Genomic DNA, 19,926 nt, shown 5'->3' with positions numbered 1-19,926 from the left:
AAGCTGTTAAATGTTAAGCTGTGGATATAGACCTTCCACTTAGCAAATTAGAAGCTAAAGAGTTGTAGTGTTAAGAAATAGGGGCTTATGGCAAGACTTATGATAATGGACATAAGGACAGACACCTTTACAGAATACATAAACCTGTTGGGTTTATAGAAGAAGGGCTTAAAACAAGGGAAGGAAAGGGAATGACGTTGAAAAGCCCACACAATGCTTAATTTATGCCTTGTATCTAATTGGAAAACTTCATTCTGTGTCGTGTACATTTTGTCATTATGAAACTGTCGGAACACATACTATTTCAATGTGAAGCGTACAAGGCTGAAGAAAAAACAAATGCAGTCTTCAATACAATCTTTGCGAGGGTAGATAGTTTTCAGATAAAAACTTTATTAAATTGTGGGACTGACTTTAATTTAATTCACAGTTTGAGCTGGAAAAGGCATGTAATAATTGTGTTAAACCTAAGGAAATGGCATATAAGGCAGCAAAGTTGAGTGGGATGATGGATTATTGGGATGCCCTTAAAATCCAACAAAAGGCAACGAAAAAAGCCATAAGAATGGACAAGACAAAATATGAGGGCAAACTGGCAAATAATATAAATCAGGATACTAAAAGTTTAGTTTTCTGTTACCTGAAGAGTGAAAGGGAGATGAGAGTTGATACTGGACCACAGGAAAATGATGCTGGTGAAGTGGTAATGGGGGACAAAGAAATGGCAGATGAACTTAATGAACAATCTTCACTGTCTTTTCCAGTCAGCATCGACCCCACTTGTCCCATTTAACCTGTCTCATTCCGAGTGGACTTTAGGACCCGGGGGAGCTCAAGACCCGCCGCCCGCAGCTGCTGCTAAATCCCCGGTGTATCTGTTCGGTTGACGGATGCGGTGAACGAGTTAAAATTAATCGATCGATAATTCTTATCTCGTGTTTATTTCACTCCATAGAACCATAGAACACTACAGCACAGAAAACAGGCCATTTGGCGCTTCTAGTCTGTGCGGAAACTTTATTCCGCTCGTCCCATTGACCTGCACCCAGTCCGTAACCCTCCAAACCTCTCCCATCCATGTATCTATCCAATTTATTCTTAAATCTCCAATCTTGTTGTCATCGGCAAAATTGCTGATCCAATTGACCACATCTATATCATTGATATCGACAACAAACAACAATAGTCCCAGCACAGATCCCTGAGACACACCACTATTCACAGGCCTCCAGTCTGAGAAGCAATCATCCACTACCACTGTCTGTCTTCTCCCACACAGCCAATTTCGAATCCAGTTTCCAACCTCTCTATGGATACCTAGTGTCTGAACCTTCTGAACTAACCTCCCATGTGGGACCTTGTCAAAGGCCTTACTAAAGTTCATGCAGACAAAATCCAAAGCCTTTCCTTCACCTACTTTCTTGGTCACCTCCTCGATAAACTCTGCAACATTCATTAAACACGATCTACCAAGCAGAAAGCCATACTGACTATCCTTAATCAGCCCTTGGCTGTCCAAATACTTGTATATCCGATCTCTCAGAACACCTTCCAATAATTTACCTACTACTGATGTCAGGCTCACTGGCCTGTAGTTACCTGGTTTACTATTGGAGCTTTTTTTAAACAATGGAATAACTTGAATTACCCTCCAATCCTCCGGCACTGCACCCTTGGCTGAGGACATTTTAAATATTTGTGTCAGGTCCCCTGCCTTTTTGTACACTCGTCTCTCTCAAGGTCCGAAAAAATAACAAGTCAGGCCCGGGGGATTTATCTACCTTTATTCGCTGTAAGGCAACAAGCACCTCCTCCTCTTTAATCTACAAATGTTCCATGACACTACTGCTTGTTTCCCTTCATTCCATATACACTATGCCAGTTTCCTGAGTAAATGCCGATGCAAAAAAACTGTTTAAGATCTCCCCCATCTCGTGAGGCTCCACACTCTGATCTTCTAGGGAACAATTCTGTCCCTAACTATCCACTTACTCTCAATATAATTGTAAAAATCCTTTATAGTATTTTCTTACATTTTCTATACTCTTCAAGTACCTCATTTATTCTTTGTTGCCTATACCTGCTATACACTTCTCCCTTTTTCTTAACCAGATCGCCAATACCCCTTGAAAACCAAGGGTTCCCTATGCCTGTTAATTTTGCCTTTAATCCTGGCAGGAACGTGCAAACTCTGCACCCTCAGAATTTCGCCTTTGAACTTACTGAACACATCTTTGCCAGAAAAAAAACGTTTCCCAATCCACTCTTCCTTGTTACTTTTTCATTTCCACAAAATGGGCCCTTCTCCAATTTTACCGGAACATTAAGCTGCCAGTTCTGCCCCTCCTGCCACCAAGTCTCACTGATAGCAGCAATGTCGTAATCCCACGTGTCAACCCATGCCCCAATATCATGCACCTGAGAATATTTATATCATGCATAAAGCTTCTTTTTCATTTCCGTCTATACATGCAGTCCTCTCATGTTCCTTATCCTCCTCCACCTCACTATCTGCTCTAACACTCTGGTACCCCTCCCTCTGCAAATCTAGATTGAATCCCCCGGAGCAGCACTGGCAAATCTACCCGCAAGGATGTTGGTCCCCCTCCAGTTCAGGGGCAAACCGTCCCGTCGGAACAGGACCCACCTTCCCGGGAACAAAGCCCAATTGTCCAGAAACATGAAGCCCTCCCTCCTGCACCATCTCCTTAGCCGCGTATTTAGCTGCACTCTCCGCACATTTATATTTACAGGGACTTTACTCCTGACGCCGGTCCCGGGACCCGACCCATTTACAGACCCGCAGCGGAACCGGAGCAGATTCTCAGCCACTGGTTGACATCCCCGGACGTGAAGAAAGGATAAAGTTTCCCCGTGAATTTATTCCCAGTGAAGGTGTGGAGATGGGACTTGGTCTCCGCGTTGTAAAATGAAATTGTCCCGGACTCGTAACTGAGATAAACTCCCACCCTCCCGGGGATGGGACCGGCAACGAGACGGGACTCAGAGGAGATGAGACCACGGGACACGGTACCATCCCGACGTATCATGTCACAAGACTCCCGCCTGATGAACCAGAATCCAGTCTCCGGTCTCAGACTGACCGGTTCCTTCCTCTCCACAGACTCTGCGGCGACTCCCAGACTCCAGCCCCGAATCCCCGTCACTTCCACCTCCCAGTAATGTCTCCCCGATGTGAATCCCTCCGATCCCAGCACACAACGGCAGTGTGTGAATCTCTTCCTGGTGTCAGGGAGATACCTCCTGTTCGGGTTCCATCTCAGACTCTTCCGATCCTCAGACACCTCTTGATCCGGACCTGCCGTTTCCACATCCAAGGTGACAGAGACTGGGGGGAGAAGCAGAGAATTAGAGAGTCCCCGGGGATCGGGGGGGGGGAGACTCGGGCAGCGCGGCCCTGGAGATCGGGGGGGGGGGGGGGAGACTCGGGCAGCGCGGCCCCGGGGATCGGGGGAAAGGCCTCTGGGGCCTTTGATTTGACCCGACAAAAGCGGGTGGACAACTGTCTCCCCAAAGGTTTTCCGCTGGACAGAGTGCAGAGAGACCCCTGGCCCTTGACTCCTCAGACAGGGGAAACATCCTCCCTCACTCCTGCCTGTTGACCCCTGAAAGAATTTTGTGATTCCATGAGATCTCCTCTCAGTCTTCGAAACTGGGAACAGAGAACATAGAGCAGTACAGCACAGGAACAGGCCCGTCATACAATGTTCACATTAATTTGTGAGTGTGAAGTGGGGCAGTGTGATGGTTTGAGACAGTAAAGGAGGTGATAATGGGAACCAGTAGGGGAGAGATGAATGGCAGATTGAACCAGGAGGGGGAGGGGTGGAAAGCCCCTGGGTGAACTGTGTGTGAAGACGTAATGAGAAGCTACAGGTGGCAATGATGGCAGATGAGGATGACTTTGTCCCCTTTCCCACAACCCCATCCCTCGCAGCCCCTCATTAGGACAGGGGATGAATTTGCAGGAACCCTTAAGCAACACAGGTCTTGATGAAGTGTTTAAGTCTGAACCGTCGACTGTTGACTCGTTTCCATAGAAACTTCCCGGCCTGCTGTTCCCCCAACAATTTGTGTGTGTTACTCTGCTTTAAATATACTCAATTATTTGGCCTCCACAGCTGCCTGTGGCAGATTCACTATCCTGTGGATAAAGGAATTCCTCCTCATCTCTGTCCTAAATGGACATCCCTATAGTCGGAGGCTGTGCTTACCGTTCTCGACCCACCCACATCCTCCCAACATCAACTCTCTCCAGACAGGTGTCAGAGATATCTGGCGAGAACCTTCATCAGGACCTGTGTAGCTTTGATTACCACCATCCACAGATTTTCTCTTGTTTGATTTTTAAAGCGGAAGTTAATAAGTAAACTTCTTGATCAGTCAGAGTCTCAAAAGTTATGGGGAGGAGGCAGGCGAATAGAGTTGAGAGGGATAATAAATCAGCCATTCTTCTAAACTCCGGTGAGTACAGGCCCAGAACCATCAAACACTACTCATATGTTAACACTTTCATTCCCGGAATCATTCTTGTGAATCTTCTGGACCCCCTCCAATGCCAGTACATGTTTTCCAATAGAAGGGACCCAAAACTGCTCACAATACTCCAAGTGTGGTCTGACCAATGCCTTATAAAACCTCGGAATTACATCCTTGCTCTTGTACTCTAATCCTCTCGAAGTGAAAGCAAACATTGAGTTTGCCAATCTTACCACTGACACAAACTGAAAGTTAACTTTCAGGGAATCCTGCACAACGACACCCAAGTCCCTTTGCACCTCTGATTTTTGAATTTTCGCCCTGATTACAAAATTGTCTATGCCTTTATTCCTTCGACCAAAGTCACACCTGCCGAAGTTTGTACCTGCCAAACTCTACCTGTGCTACAAGATCCTTATTCCGTATACTGGTTCTTTCAAATAAGACAATAAGACAAAGTAGCAGAAGCCGGCCATTCGTTCCTTTGAATCTGCTCCACCATTTTATCATGAGCTGATCCATTCTCCCATTTAGTCCCACTCCCCCACCGTCTCACCATGACCTTTGATGCCCTGGCTACTCACATACATATCAATCTCTGTCTTAAATACACCCAATGACTTGACTTCCACTGCCGCAAGAAATTCACAGATTCACCACCCTCTGGCTAAAAAAAATTTCTTCGCATCTCCGTTCTGAATGGGCGCCCCTCAATCCTTAAGTCATGCTCTCTCGTACTAGACTCCCCCACCATGGGAAAGAACTTTGCCACATCCACTCTGTCCATGCCTTTTAACATTCGAAATGTTTCTGTGAGGTTCCCCCTCATGCTTCTAAACTCCAAGGAGTACAGTCCAAGAGCGGTCAAATGTTCCACATATCTTAACCCTCTCATTCCCGGAATCATTCTAGTGAATCTTCTCTGAACCCTCTCCAATGTCAGATCATCCTTTTTAAAATAAGGAGCCCAAAAGTTCACACAGTATTCCAAGTGAGGTCTTACCAGTGCCTTATAGAGCTTCAACATCACATCCCTGCTCCTGTACTCTAGTCCTCTAGTAATGAATGCCAACATTGCATTCGCCTTCTTCACCACCGACTCAACCTGGAGGTTAACCTTAAGGGTATCCTGCATGAGAACTCCCAAGTCCCATTGCATCTCAGAACATTGAAATCTCTCACCATTTAAATAATAGTCAGCCCATTTATTTCTTCTACCAACGTGATTGACCATACAATTTTCAACATTGTATTTCATTTGCCACTTCTTTGACCATTCTCCCAATCTATCCAAGTCTCTCTGCGGACTCTCTGTTTCCTCAGCACTACCATCCCCTCCACTTATCTTTGTATCATCAGCAAACTTAGCCACAAAGCCATCTATTCCATAATCCAAATCGTTGATATACAACGTAAAAAAGTGGCCCCAACATGGACCCCTGTGGAACACCACTGGTAACTGGCAGCCATCCAGAATGGGATCCCTTTATTCCCACTCTCTGTTTCGTGCCAATCAACCAACGCTCTATCCACATATGTAAATTTCCCGTAATTCCATGGGCTTTTATTTTGTTTGGCGGCCTCATGTGCGGCACCTTGTCAAAGGCCTTCTGAAAATCCAAATACACAACATCCACTGCATCTCCCCTGTCTAGCCTACTTGTAATCTCCTCAAGAAATTTCAATGGGTTTGTCAGGCAGGATTTTCCTTTAAGGAAACCATGCTGAGTTTGGCCTATCTTGTCATATGTCTCCAGGTACTCCGTAACCTCATCCTTGTCAATTGACTCCGGAAACTTCCCAACCATTTTTCAAGCTAACAGGTCTATAATTCACTTTTTGCTTCCTTGCCTCCTTCTTAAATACCAGAGTGGCATTTGCAATCTTCCACTCCTCCGGAACCATGCCGGAATCTATTGACTTTTGAAAGATCATTGCTAATGCCTCCGCGATCTCCACAGCTACTTCCTTCAAAACACAAGGGTGCATTCTATCTGGTCCTGGAGATTTATCTACCCTTAGACTATTCAGCTTCCTGAGTACTTACTCTGTCGTAATTGTGACTGCGCACACTTCTCTTCCCTGACACCCGTGAGTGTCCTGTATACTGCTGATATCTTCCTCAGTGAGGACTGATGCAAATACTCGTTCAGTTCCTCAGCCATCTCCTTAGCTCCCATTACAATTTCTCCAGCATCATTTTCTTTCGGTCCTAAATCCACTTTCACCTGTTTTTTAATCTTTATATACTTGAATCTTTAGTCTTTAGTATCTTCTTTGATATTATTTGCTAGCTTCCTTTCATAGTTCATCTATTCCCTCTTAATGGCCTTCTTTGTTTCCTTTTGTAAGCTTTTAAAAACTTCCCAATCCTCTGTCTTCCCACTAATTTTTGTTTCCTTGAATGCCCTCTCCTTTGCTTTTACTTTGGCTTTCACTTCTCTTCTAAGCCACGGTCGCATCGTTTTTCCATTCGAAAACTTCTCCTTTTTTGGAATATATCTGTCTTGCACCTTCCTTACTTCTCGCATAAACTCCAGCCACTGCTGCTCTGCCGTCCTCCCGCTAGTGTCCCTTTGCAGTCAAATGTGGCCTGTTCCTCTCTCGTGCCACTGTAATTTCCTTTCCTCCACTGAAATACCGACACATCGGATTTCGGCTTCTCTTTCTCAAATTTCACAGTGAACTCAATCATGTTACAATCACTGCCTCCTAACTGTTCCTTCACCTCAATCTCTCTAATCACCTCTGGGTCATTACACAATATCCAATCCAGTACCTCTGATCCCCTAGTGGGCTCAACAACAAGCTGTTCTGAAAAGCCATCTCGTAGATATTCTACAAATTCTCTCTCTTGAGATCGAGGGTCGACCTGATTTTCCCAATCTACTCGCATGTTAAAATCCCCCGCAATTATCATAACACTGCCCTTCTGCCAAGCCTTTTCTATTTCCTGTTGTAGTTTGTAGTCCACCTCACTGCAGCTGTTAGGAGACCTGTAGATAACTGCCATCAGGGTCCATTTACCCCTGCGATTTCTTAGCTCAACCCAAAAAGTTTCTGCACTTCCGATCCTATGTCACCTCTTTCTAATGATTTAATATCATTTCTTACCAATAAAGCCACGCCACCCCGTCTGCCTACCTGCCTATCCTTCCGATACACCGTGTATCCTTGGACGTTCAGTTCTCGGAGACATGCATCCTTTAGCCACGTCTCAGTGATGGCCACAAAATTATACCTGCCAATCTGTAGCTGTACGACAAGATCATCCGCCTTATTCCTTATGCTGTGTGTATTTAGGCATAACATCTTAAGTCCAGTATTTGGTACATTTTGCATTGATGGCACTGCAACTCATCCCATTGGCTACAAATTTGCCCCATCACCTGCCTGTCCTTCCTGACATCTTTACTGCTCACTATCTTAGATTTATTTCTGTTTTCCCCCTCCTCCGCTCTATCATTCCGGTTTCCCATCCCCCTGCCAAATTAGTTTAAATCCTCCCTAACAGCTCTATTAAACATTCCCGCTATGATATTGATTCCCTTCGGGTTCAGGTGTAACCCGTACCCTGGCAGCTGGGAGGCAGCACACCATGCGGGAATCTCTATCAGGCTCACAGAATCTCCTGTCTGTTCCCCTGACTATGGAATCCTCTCTGACTACCGCATTCCTCTTCTCCCTCCTTCCCTCCTGCACAACAGCGCCAGGCTCAGTGCCAGAGACCCGGTCACCGTGGCCGTCCCATGTCAGGTCAACCCCCTCAACAGCATCCGAAACGATATATTTGTTGCTGAGGGGGGCAGCCACAGGGGTGCTCTCACCTATCCGGGCATTTTCCTGCCTCTCCTGACAGTCACACAGCATTCTGACCCCTGTAGCCTAGGGATGACCCCTGTAGCCTAGACCCCTGTAGCTCCTGTCTATCACCTCTTCATTTTCTCTAATAAGCAGTCGGTCATCAAGCTGCAGCTCCAGATCCCTAACACGTCTCCGAGGAGCTGAATCTCGGTTCACCTGGTGCAGATGTGGCTATCAGGGAGGTTGGAGGTCTCCCAGGATTCCCACATCTGACACCCTGAACAAAGCACTAACCCTGCAGATATGCTACCTAATTCTACAGGAATGAAACAAAGAAAGTTAGGTCTACTCACCCCCTTATTTCGCCAAACACACGAACTTTTTAAACCGTTAGCTAATGTGCCCTGCTGTTCCCCCATCCTTGATCAGGTTATTGATTAGCCAGGGCATCAAAGGGTCTGGGGTGAAAGCAGGGGAGTGGCGATGACTGAAGAATTGGATCTGCCCATGACTGAATGGTGGAGAAGACTCGATGGGCCGAATGGCCTACTGCTGCACCTATATCTTATGGTCTATTCCATCAGCTAAATCTTGATTTCCAGCATAAAATGAAGGTGTCCTAGCACTGAACCCTGTGGAACACGAGTCACTGGCAGCCAACCAGAAAAGGATCCCTTTACTCTCATTCGCTGTTTCCTACCAATCAGCCAATGTTCTAACCATGCCTGTAACTTTTCTGTAATACCATGGCCTCTTAACCTGGTTACCACCTTCATGTGTGGCACCTTGTCAAAGGCCTTCCGAGATTCCAAATATACAACATCCACTGCATCCCCTTTATCGATCCTGCTTGTAATCTCATCAAGGAATCCCAACAGGTTTGTCAGGCAGGATATTCCCTTAACGAAGCCATGCTGACTTGTCCTATTTTGTCCAGTGTCACCAAGTATTCCATGGCCTCATACTTAATAATTGACTCCAATTTCTTCCCAACCACAGAGGTGAGGCTAACTGGTCTATAATTTCCTTTCTGCTGCCTTCCTCCTTACTTAAAGAGCTAAGTGACATTTGCCATTTTCCAGTCCTCTGGCACCATGCCAGGGTCCAGTGATTTTTGAAAGATCATTTCAAATGCCTCCATAATTTCTACTGCGACCTCTTTCAGAACACTAAGGTGCAGTTCATCTGGTCCTGGTGACTTATGTACCTTTAGGTCTTTCAGCTTTTTGAGCACCTTCTCCCTTGTAACAGTAACTGCACTCACTTCTCTCCCCTCGCACTCTTCAACACCGGGCACAGTGCTAGTGTCTTCCACGGTGACGACTGATGCAAAATATTTGGTTTATCTGCCATCTCTTTATCCTGCGTTATTATTTATCCGGCCTCATTTTCTAGCGGCCCTATATCCACTCTCATCTCTGTTTTATTTTTTTACAATATTTGAAAAACAATTTGATGTTGTTTGCTAACTTGCTTTACAAAGACAGGTGTGTAAAAGGGGCCTGAAGGATCATTGGAGACCAGAGTCACCCCAACCACAATCTGTACCAGTTGCTACCATCCGGGATACGGTACCGCAGCAGAAAAGCCAGGAGCAACAGGCTCCGGGACAGCTTCTTCAACCAGGCCAGCAGACTGATTAACTCATGTGGACCCAACTGAATTTCTATGTTGTATTGACTAGCATGTTATACATATAATTCATCATAAATTACTATAAATTGTACATTGCACATTCAGACGGAGACATAACGTAAAGATTTTTAATCCTCATGTATATGAAGGATGTAAGTAATAAAGTCAATTCATTTCAAATCAATTTCTTGTTTATTTTTCCCACCCAATCATCCTTTTAGTTCCTCTCTGTAGATATTTAAAAGCTTCCCAATCCTTTGTCTTCCTACTAATTTTTGTTTAGTTGTATGCCCTCTCTTTTGCCTTTACAATAACTTGTCTTCCCTTGTCAGCCACGGTTTTACTATTTTGCCATTTTAGTATTTATTTATTTTTGGAGTACATCTATCCTTCACCTTTCTCATTTTCCCAGAAACTGACACCATTTCTGCTCTGCTCTCATCCCTGCCAGCATCTCCTTCCAATTTGCTTTCGCCAACTCCTCTGTCAGACCACTGTAATTTCGTTTACTTCTCTGAAATAGTACAATGTCAGACAACACTTTCTCCTTATCAGATCTCAAGTTGAACTCAGTCATGTTGTGAGCACTGCTTCCTAAGGTTTCTTTTAACTACTCACCTATGGTTCAATACATAACACCCAATCAGGTAGAGCTGTTCCCCGAGTCGGCTCAACGACAAACTGCTCTAGAAAGCCATCGCATTGCATTCAACAAACTCACTCTCTTGAGATCATTTACCAACCTGATTTTCCCAATTGACCTGCATGTTGAAATCTCACATGATTATCATAACATTGTCCGTTTCATCAGCCTTTTCTATTTCCAGTTGTAATCTGTGAGCCTCAACCCACTGACTGTTGGGAGGCCTGTATATGACTGCTGTCAGTGTCATTTTTACTTTTGCAGTTCCTTACCTCAATCCACAAGATTCAGCGTCTTCCAATCCTATGTCACATCTTGCTGCTGATTTTCCAGCAGAGCCACGCCACCCCCTCACCCGACCTTTCTATACCACCGATACATTGTGTAACCTTGGACATTCAGATCTCAACACCAAACATACTTCAGCCACGATTCCGTGATGGCCACAACATCATACCTGACAATCTGTAATAGTGCAACAAAATCATCCACCTTACTTCTCATACTCCATGCATTGAGATATAAGACTTTGTGTACTGTATCTGCTACCCTTTTTAATTCTGCGTCTCTAATGCACTGATACTCACCTTGCTGGCTGCAATTTTCTCCTCTCATCTGTCCGCCATATCTGATAGTCTGACTGCACGCTATCTTTGCATTTTACCATCAGTTCTATCGCTTCACTCCACTTCCAACCCCTCACCCCACCAAATTAGTTTAAACCCTCCCCAACAGCTCTATCAAACCTCTCTGTGAGAATATTGTTCTCCCTCGGGTCCAGGTGCAACCCATCGCTTTCGAGCAGGTCATTCCTCCTCCGGAAGAGATCTCATTGATCCGAGAACCTGAATCCCTGTCCCCTGCACCATCTTCTCAGCCATGTTTATCTGCCAAATTATCCTGTTTCTACCCTCACCAGCACGTGGCACAGGCAGCAATCCAGAAATTACAACCCTGGAGATACGGCTTCTGAACTTTCTACCAAGCTCTCCAAATTCTATTTTCAGGACCTCTTTGCTTTTACTTCCAATGTCATTGTCACAAAATTTACCAAAATATCTGGCTCTTTTCCCTTTCTTTCTAAAATGCTGCAGACACAATTCGAGGCATTCCTGACCCTGGCACCCAGGAGGCAACAAACCATTCGGGTGTCCCGTTCACATCAATAGATCTTCCTGTCTGTTCCCCTGACAATTCAGTCCCCGATCACGACCACTCCCCTCTTCTGCCTCTACAACAGTGAGAGATGCTGATCCGGGAGGGTGAAGACCTGTGTCATTCAGACTCTGCACTCACAGCGCACATGAAGGACTTGTGTATTTTCCTGACAATCCCTGTCACCACACCGATACCTGCTTTTATTCCCTACAATATTATCATCAGTATTAAATTCCCAGCTCCTCTGGTAGATCCAAACTCATGTCCTGGTGTGTTAGTGTAGTGTTCCTGGGATCAGGACACAATGGTTCATCTGCCAGTCCCGTGTATTGGTTGTATTGTGACCCTGTGCTGGTGTGTTCAGGGGTCTGACATCTCCAGCTGACCATGTGACAGTGATGCCTCCCAGTCGGTGGTGTTGATGTGAAATATACTTCAGTACCCCTTCAGCCCAGTATTACAGACAATCTTTGCCTCAAATTGGAACTAAATTGAGCTTCATAAACAAGGAGAAATGAATCTTTATAAGTTTTACCTCGATTAATAGCATCACGCGTTCCTCTCAGCACTGTGTTCAACAAATAGGGGTGATCGAATTTTTCAACCGGTAGGGTCCCATCTGTCACGGGCAATTCCTGGAAATCGTCATTAATCCTGTAAATATTAAACTGCTGGTTATAAATTGCTATTCTGAACTATTTTACAAATCCATTCACGGTTTCAGTAAAGAGCCTGACCTACCTCCTGTTCCGACGAGCTTCCTCCTGAAATAAATAAAACACAAATCTGTTTAGACTTGGACTTCCTGAATTTCATCCAAATTATTACAAGTTGCTGAAAATTCCCACTCCCACAGTCACTCACACACACGGACAACACAGAAACATAGAAACATAGAAAATATGTGCAGGAGTAGGCCATTTGGCCCTTCGAGCCTGCACCGCCATTCAGTATGATCATGGCTGATCATCCAACTCAGAACCCTGTACCTGCTTTCTCTCCATACCCCCAGATCCCTTTAGCCACAAGGGCCATATCTAACTTCCTCTTAAATATGGCCAATGAACCGGCCTCAACTGTTTCCTGTGGCAGAGAATTCCACGGGTTCAACACTCTGTGTGAAGAAGTTTTTCCTCATCTTGGTCCTAAAAGGCTTTCCCTTTATCCTTAAACTGTGACCCGTCGTTCTGGACTTCCTTAACATCGGAAACAATCTTCCTGCACCAAGCTTGTCCAATCCCTTTAGAATGTTATACGTTTCAATAAGATCCTCCCTCAATCTTCTAAATTCCAGTGAGTATAAGCCTAGTCGATCCAGTCTTTCCTCATATGAAAGTCCTGCCATCCCAGGAATCAATCTGGTGAACCTTCTCTGTACTCCCTCTGTGGCAAGAATGTATTTCCTCAGATTAGGGGACCACAACTGCACATAATACTCTAGGGTGCGGTCTCATCAAGGCCTTGTACAACTGCAGTAGAATCTCCCTGCTCCTGTACTCAAATCCTTTTGCTATGAATACCAACATACCATTTACCTTTCTCACCGCCTGCTGTACCTGCATGCCCACCTTCAATGACTGGTGTACATTGACACCTAGGTCCCGTTGCATCTCCCCTTTTCCTAATCGGCCACCGTTCAGATAATGATCTGTTTTCCTGTTCTTGCAACCAAAGTGGATAACCTCACATTCATCCACATTAAATTGCATCTGCCATAAATTTGCCCACTCACCTAAACTATCCAAGTCACCCTGCATCCTCTTAGCATCCTCCTCACAGCTAACACCGGCGCCCAGCTTCGTGTCATCTGCAAACTTGGAGATGTTGCATTTAATTCCCTCGTCTAAATCATTAATATATATTGTAAACAACTGGGGTCCCAGCACTGAACCTTGCTGTACCCCGCTAGTCACTAAAGGTCCTGTTTACTCCCACTCTTTGCTTCCTGTCTGCCAACCAATTCTCTATCCGCATCAATACATACCCCCAAAATCGTGTGCTTTAAGTTTGCACACTAATCTCCTGTCAAAAGCCTTTTGAAAATCCAAATATACCACATCCACTGGCTCTACCCTATCCACTCACTAGTTATATCTTCAAAAAATTCTATAAGATCCGTCAGACATGATTTTCCTTGCACAAATCCATGCTGACTTTGTACGATGATTTCACCTCTTTCCAAATGTGCTGTTATCACATCTTTGATAAACGACTCTAGCATTTTCCCCATAATTCTACGGTTTCTCTCTCCCTCCTTTTTTTAAAAAGTAGGGTTACATTAGCCATCCTCCAATCCTCAGGAACTAATCCAGAATCTAAGGAGTTTTGAAAAATTATCACCAATGCATCCACTATTTCTTGGGCTACTTCCTTAAGCACTCTGGGATGCAGACCGTCTGGCCCTGGGGATTTATCTGCCTTTAATCCCTTCAATTTACCTAACACCACTTCCCTACTAACATGTATTTCCCTCAGTTCCTCCATCTCACTAAACCCACGGTCCCTTACTATTTCCGGAAGATTATTTATGTCCTCCTTAGTGAAGACAGAACCAAAGTAGTTAATCAATTGGTCTGCAATGTCTTTGTTCCCTATGATCAATTCACCTGTTTCTGACTGTAAAGGACCTACATTTGTCTTGTCCAATCTTTTTCTTTTCGCGTATCTATAAAAGCTTTTACAGTCAGCTTTTATGTTCCCTGCCAGCTTTCTCTCATAATCTTTTTTCCCTTTCCTAATTCCTAATTAAGCCCTTTGTCCTCCTCTGCTGGTCCCTGAATTTCTCCCAGTCCTCAGGTGTGCTGCTTTTTTTTTTGCTAATTTATATGTTTCTTCTTTGGACTTGATACTATCCCTAATTTCCCTTGTCAGCCACGGGTGCACTACCTTCCGTGGTTTTTTCTTTTGCCAAACTGGGATGAACAATTGTTGTAGTTCATCCATGCGATTTTTAAATGCTTGCCATTGCATATCGACCGTCAACCCTTTAAGTATCATTTACCAGTCTATCTTAGCTAATTCACATCTCATACCTTCAAAGTTACCCTTCTTTAAATTCAGAACCTTTGTTTCTGAATTAACTATGCCACTCTCCATCTTAATGAAGAATTCCACCATATTATGGTCACTCTTACCCAAGGGGCTTCGCACGACAAGATTGCTAACTAACTCTTCCTCATTGCTCAACACCCAATCTAGAATGGCCTGCTCTCTAGTTGGTTCCTCGTCATGTTGGTTCAGAAAACCATCCCGCATACATTCCAAGAAATCCTCTTCCTCAGCACCCTTACCAATTTGGTTCACCCAATCTATATGTACAAACCCCATTTCCAAAAAAGTTGGGATATTTTCCAAAATGCAATAAAAACAAAAATCTATGATATGTTAATTCACGTGAACCCTTCTTTAACTGACAAAAGTACAAAGAAAAGATTCTCAATAGTTTTACTGACCAACTTATTTGTATTTTGTAATTATGCACAAATTTATAATTTGATGGCTGCAATACACTCAACAAAAGTTGGGACAGAGTTAAAATAAGATTGAAACGTGCACAGAATATTCAAGTAACACCGGTTTGGAAGACTTCACATTAAGCAGGATAATTGGTAGCAGGTGAGGTATCATGACTGGGTATAAAAGTAGCGTAATTCAAAGGCTCAGTCTTTGCAAGCAAGAATGGGTCGTGGCTCACCCCTTTTGTGCCAAAATTCGTGAGAGAATTGTTAGTCAGTTCAAAAGGAGCATCTCCCAATGCAAGATTACAGAGAATTTAGGTCTTTCAACATCTACAGTACATAATATTGTGAAAAGAATCGGAGAATTCAGAGACATCTCAGTGCGTAAAGGGCAAGGTCGGAAACCACTGTTGAATGTGCGTGATCTTCGAGCCGTCAGGCGGCACTGCCTAAGAAACTGTCATGCTACTGTAACAATTATAGCCACCTGGGCTCGGGAGTACTTCGGAAAACCATTGTCATTTAACATAGTCCATCGCTGCATCCAGAAATGCAACTTGAAACTGTATTACGCAAGGAGGAAGCAATACATCAACTCTATGCAGAAACGCCGGCGAGTTCTCTGGTCCCGAGCTCATCTCAGATGGATCGAAAGACTGTAGAACCATGTGCTGTGGTCAGATGAGTCCACATTTCAGCTAGTTTTTGGAAAAAACGGGTGTCGAGCTCTCCGTGCCAAAAATGAAAATGACCATCCTGATTGTTATCAGCAAAAGCCAGCATCTGTGATGGTATGGGGGTGCATCAGTGCCCACAGCTGAGTGAGTTGCATGTATGTGAAGGTACCATTGACTCTGCGGCGTATATTAGGATTTTAGAGAGGCATATGTTGCCATCAAGGCGACATCTGTTCCCGGGACGTCCATGCTTATTTCAGCAGGACAATGCCAGACCACATTCTGCATGGGCTACAACAGCGTAGCTTTGTAGACACAGAGTGCCTGCTGCCAGTACAGATCTATCTCCTACTGAAAAGGTATGGCGCATCATGATGAGGAGAATCAGACAACGGACACCACGGACTGTTGAGCAGCTGAAGTCTTATATCAAGCAAGAATGGACAAAATTTTCAGGTGCAAATCTACTACAATTAGTATCCTCAGTTCCAAAACGATTAAAAAGTGTTATTAAAAGGAAAGGTGATGTAACACAATGGTAAAAATGCCTCTGTCCCAACTCTTTTTGAGTGTGTTGCAGCCATCAAATTCTAAATTTGTATATATTTACAAAATACAATTAAGTTTGCCAGTAAAACTATTGAAAATGTTTTCTTTGTACTTTTGTCAGTTAAATAAAGGTTCACGTGAATTAACATATCACAGATTTTTGTTTTCATTGCATTTTGGAAAATATCCCAACTTTTCTGGAAATGGGGTTTGTAGATTGAAGTCACCCATTATAACTACTGTTCCTTTATTGCACGCATTTTTAATTTCCTGTTTAATGCCATCCCCAACCTCACTACTGCTGTTAGGTAGCCTGTACACAACTCCCACCAGCGTTTTCTGCCCCATAGTGTTATGCAGCTCTACCAATATCGATTCCACATCCTCCAGGCTAATGTCCTTCCTTTCTATTGCGTTAATCTCCTCTCTAACCAGCAATGCGACCCCACCTCCTTTTCTTTCCTGCCTATACCTCCTGAATATTGAATAAAACTACGGGGTAAATTACAGGGAAAGTTTCTGAATGTCAGACCATTACTGAGAGGATGAAACTTACAGAGAAGACAGGACAAGCTGTGCATTATCATCTGGATATGTCGTCAGTGTGATAGGATGGAGGAATTTAAGATCAGTGATGTATTTGATTGTGTGCGGGTGGCGAAAGTACCTCTATTTATGGGGAGACTTGTGGGTAGACGAAATTCCAGATGGATTTTAATAAATTCCACTAGAAATTTAGTGAGGAGAATGTGGAACTCAGTGCCACAGGATTGGCTGAAATGGATCAGCAGAGGCTGACTGTAATGGGGAGGCTGGATAAACACATGAGGGACCAGGGAGTTCGGGGCACTGTTGCTGGGTGCGGTGAGTAGGGGGCAGGAGGATTGTGAAGCAGGGAAACTGATAGAAGATGGACCGAATGGCCTGTTTATGATAGAGAATGGGATATAATCCCATGTGAAATATATCCAAAAAATAAAGAGACAGTGGAAGATTCCCATCTGATGGAAACCGGATATGGAGGGTAAGTCTGATGTGTAGGTGTTCATGGGAGTTTTAGAGGATAATTAATGCGATAATTAAGGAAACAGTCAGCAGCTCTGTGTTATGATCGGAGTAAATAATTTCAGGGAGATTTGCATTCTCTACTGGGATGTACAGAAGTTGTGGAAGTCCAGTTTTGGGATAATAGACAATAGGTACAGGAGTAGGCCATTCGGCCCTTCTAGCCAGTACCGCCATTCACTGTGATCATGGCTGATCATACACAATCAGTACCCCGTTCCTGCCCTCTCCCCATACCCCTTAACCCCGCTATCTATAAGAGCTCTATCTAACTCTCTCTTGAATGCATCCAGAGACTTGGCCTCCACTGCCTTCTGGGGCAGAGCATTCCACATATCCACCACTCTCTGGGTGAAAAAGTTTTCCCGCATCACTGTTCTAAATGGCCTACCCTTTATTCTTAAACTGTGGCCTCTAGTTCAGGACTCACCCATCAGTGGGAACATGCTTCCTGCCTCCAGCGTGTCCAATCCCTTAATAATCTTATTATTATGGGACAACAACAACCCTGAATAGATGCATCAATTGTCTGGTGAGAAACAGTTTACTGCCATTTGTAAATGCTGTGTGTAGGAGCAACACGTCTGTTTTCCGTCTGCATTGTATCCCGTGTTACGTGTTTATTATGGTAATTCGTCACGTGATTGGGGACGTGGTAAAAGCGAAGGGAAAAAGTTACGTATCTGTACTTTGTTCTGGGCAATTTTGAGCTGGGGACGGGCGGATGTCATTCTGCTCTTGACCGCTGTGTTGCAGCTTACCTTACAATGAATTATCCTGAAGTTTCATCGCTTCAAGATTGTATTTTGCTAATGAAGGACTGAAAGCGTATCTTGGACATTTTGAAATGTCATTATTGGAGTGATGGGAGGGCGCATCATGCAGGTATAACAACTTGTGCGAGGTCGCCAGCAGAGGCAATTGATTTGTTAGAATTGGCCGCTGTGCTGTGTTTATCTCAAATATACCACTGTTCATTTAGTGCCATATAACCATATAACCATATAACAATCACAGCACGGAAACAGGCCATTCCGGCCCTCCTAGTCCGTGCCGAACTCTTAATCTCACCTAGTCCCACCTACCCGCACTCAGCCCATAACCCTCCACTCCTTTCCTATCCATATACCTATCCAATTTTACCTTAAATGACACAACTGAACTGGCCTCTACTACTTCTACAGGAAGCTCATTCCACACAGCTATCACTCTCTGAGTAAAGAAATACCCCCTCGTGTTTCCCTTAAACTTTTGCCCCCTAACTCTCAAATCATGTCCTCTCGTTTGAATCTCCCCTACTCTCAATGGAAACAGCCTATTCACGTCAACTCTATCTATCCCTCTCAACATTTTAAATACCTCGATCAAATCCCTCCTCAACCTTCTACGCTCCAATGAATAGAGACCTAACTTGTTCAACCTTTCTCTGTAACTTAAGTGCTGAAACCCAGTGCCCTTTGACAGAAACAAATTGAAATATAATTCCTCACCTTGAGAAACATCACACTGTCTTTTTGATCCATCTGTTCCTTTAACCTAGTGATTTCCTCCTGAATAATCCTTATATTCTCTTGAAGAGCTAGAAGATTTTTCTCCATTGGGTTGAGAATCCTCTTCTCTTCTTCCCTGAGATCCCTGAGTAAGCTCTGCTCTTTCTCAGTGATAATCTGGCGCAGTTCAGCAAACTGGGATGTGACGTGGGACTGAAGGCTGTGTGACTGTTCCTGTTGAAGGAAAGGTGAAGATTAATATACTGCATTGCTGTGCTCTGTTTCCTTTTGTCGTTAAGTTCGGTCTATTAGAGTCCATGCTACTTCTGAGTGCATTCCCGTCAACACCATTCCCTCACGTTTTCCTGAAACCTATTCTCACTTATTGACCCATAAAATCCCATCTGATTCACGCACACCCTCCCCACCTTCACAGGGTTAATTGTAATTAACCGTTCATCCAGCATGTCCTTGGGATGTGTCCGAGTCTCTCGTGGTCACAGCGAGAGCATGCAAACTCCACAAAGACAGCACCAGAGATCAGGATCGAACCCAGGTCACTGGAGCTGCGATACTTTGCTATTCTGCATTAGATGGAGCAAAACTCGACAGTAATATCAGAACTTCCGCTCAGGAAGCCTCACCCGAACTCCGGAAATCTTCTCTTTCTGTTGCTGCTCCTTTTCCTGGAAGTCTGATTTCATTTTTGTGAGAGAGTCTAAGGAAGATTTTAGTTGATCCTGGAAGTCAGAGAGTGAAGCAAATAGAAACAAAGATGCATCAAAAGAAACCGGTGATCAAACCCGATTATCACACAAAATGCCGGAGGAACTCAGTGAGTCAGGCAGCATCTATTCAGGGGAAATAAACAGTCGGTGTTTCGGGATGAGACCCTTCATTCGGACTGGGAAGGAATGGGACAGAATCCAGAATAAAAAGGTTGGGGA

At 44.2% G+C, this 19,926-nt stretch overlaps 1 protein-coding gene across 1 annotated transcript; it reads right to left on the bottom strand.

Annotated features, from left to right (window-relative positions):
* Positions 1–594: 594 nt before the first annotated feature.
* On the bottom strand, positions 595–19,054 carry LOC140724020 (E3 ubiquitin-protein ligase TRIM39-like). Its single transcript, XM_073038510.1, has 4 exons — positions 18,980–19,054; positions 12,482–12,504; positions 12,276–12,394; positions 595–3,349 (listed from the first exon to the last, which is right to left on the bottom strand). The coding sequence occupies exons 1-4, from the start codon at positions 19,010–19,012 to the stop codon at positions 2,793–2,795; spliced, it is 732 nt and encodes a 243-aa protein (XP_072894611.1). The 5' UTR covers positions 19,013–19,054; the 3' UTR covers positions 595–2,792.
* Positions 19,055–19,926: the final 872 nt, after the last annotated feature.

Source organism: Hemitrygon akajei, unplaced genomic scaffold, assembly GCF_048418815.1.
Source record: "Hemitrygon akajei unplaced genomic scaffold, sHemAka1.3 Scf000152, whole genome shotgun sequence".
In the NCBI taxonomy this organism is placed as follows: domain Eukaryota; kingdom Metazoa; phylum Chordata; class Chondrichthyes; order Myliobatiformes; family Dasyatidae; genus Hemitrygon; species Hemitrygon akajei.
Note: the sequence above shows the minus strand (reverse complement) of the source record. Positions and strands in the feature narration are given on the sequence as shown.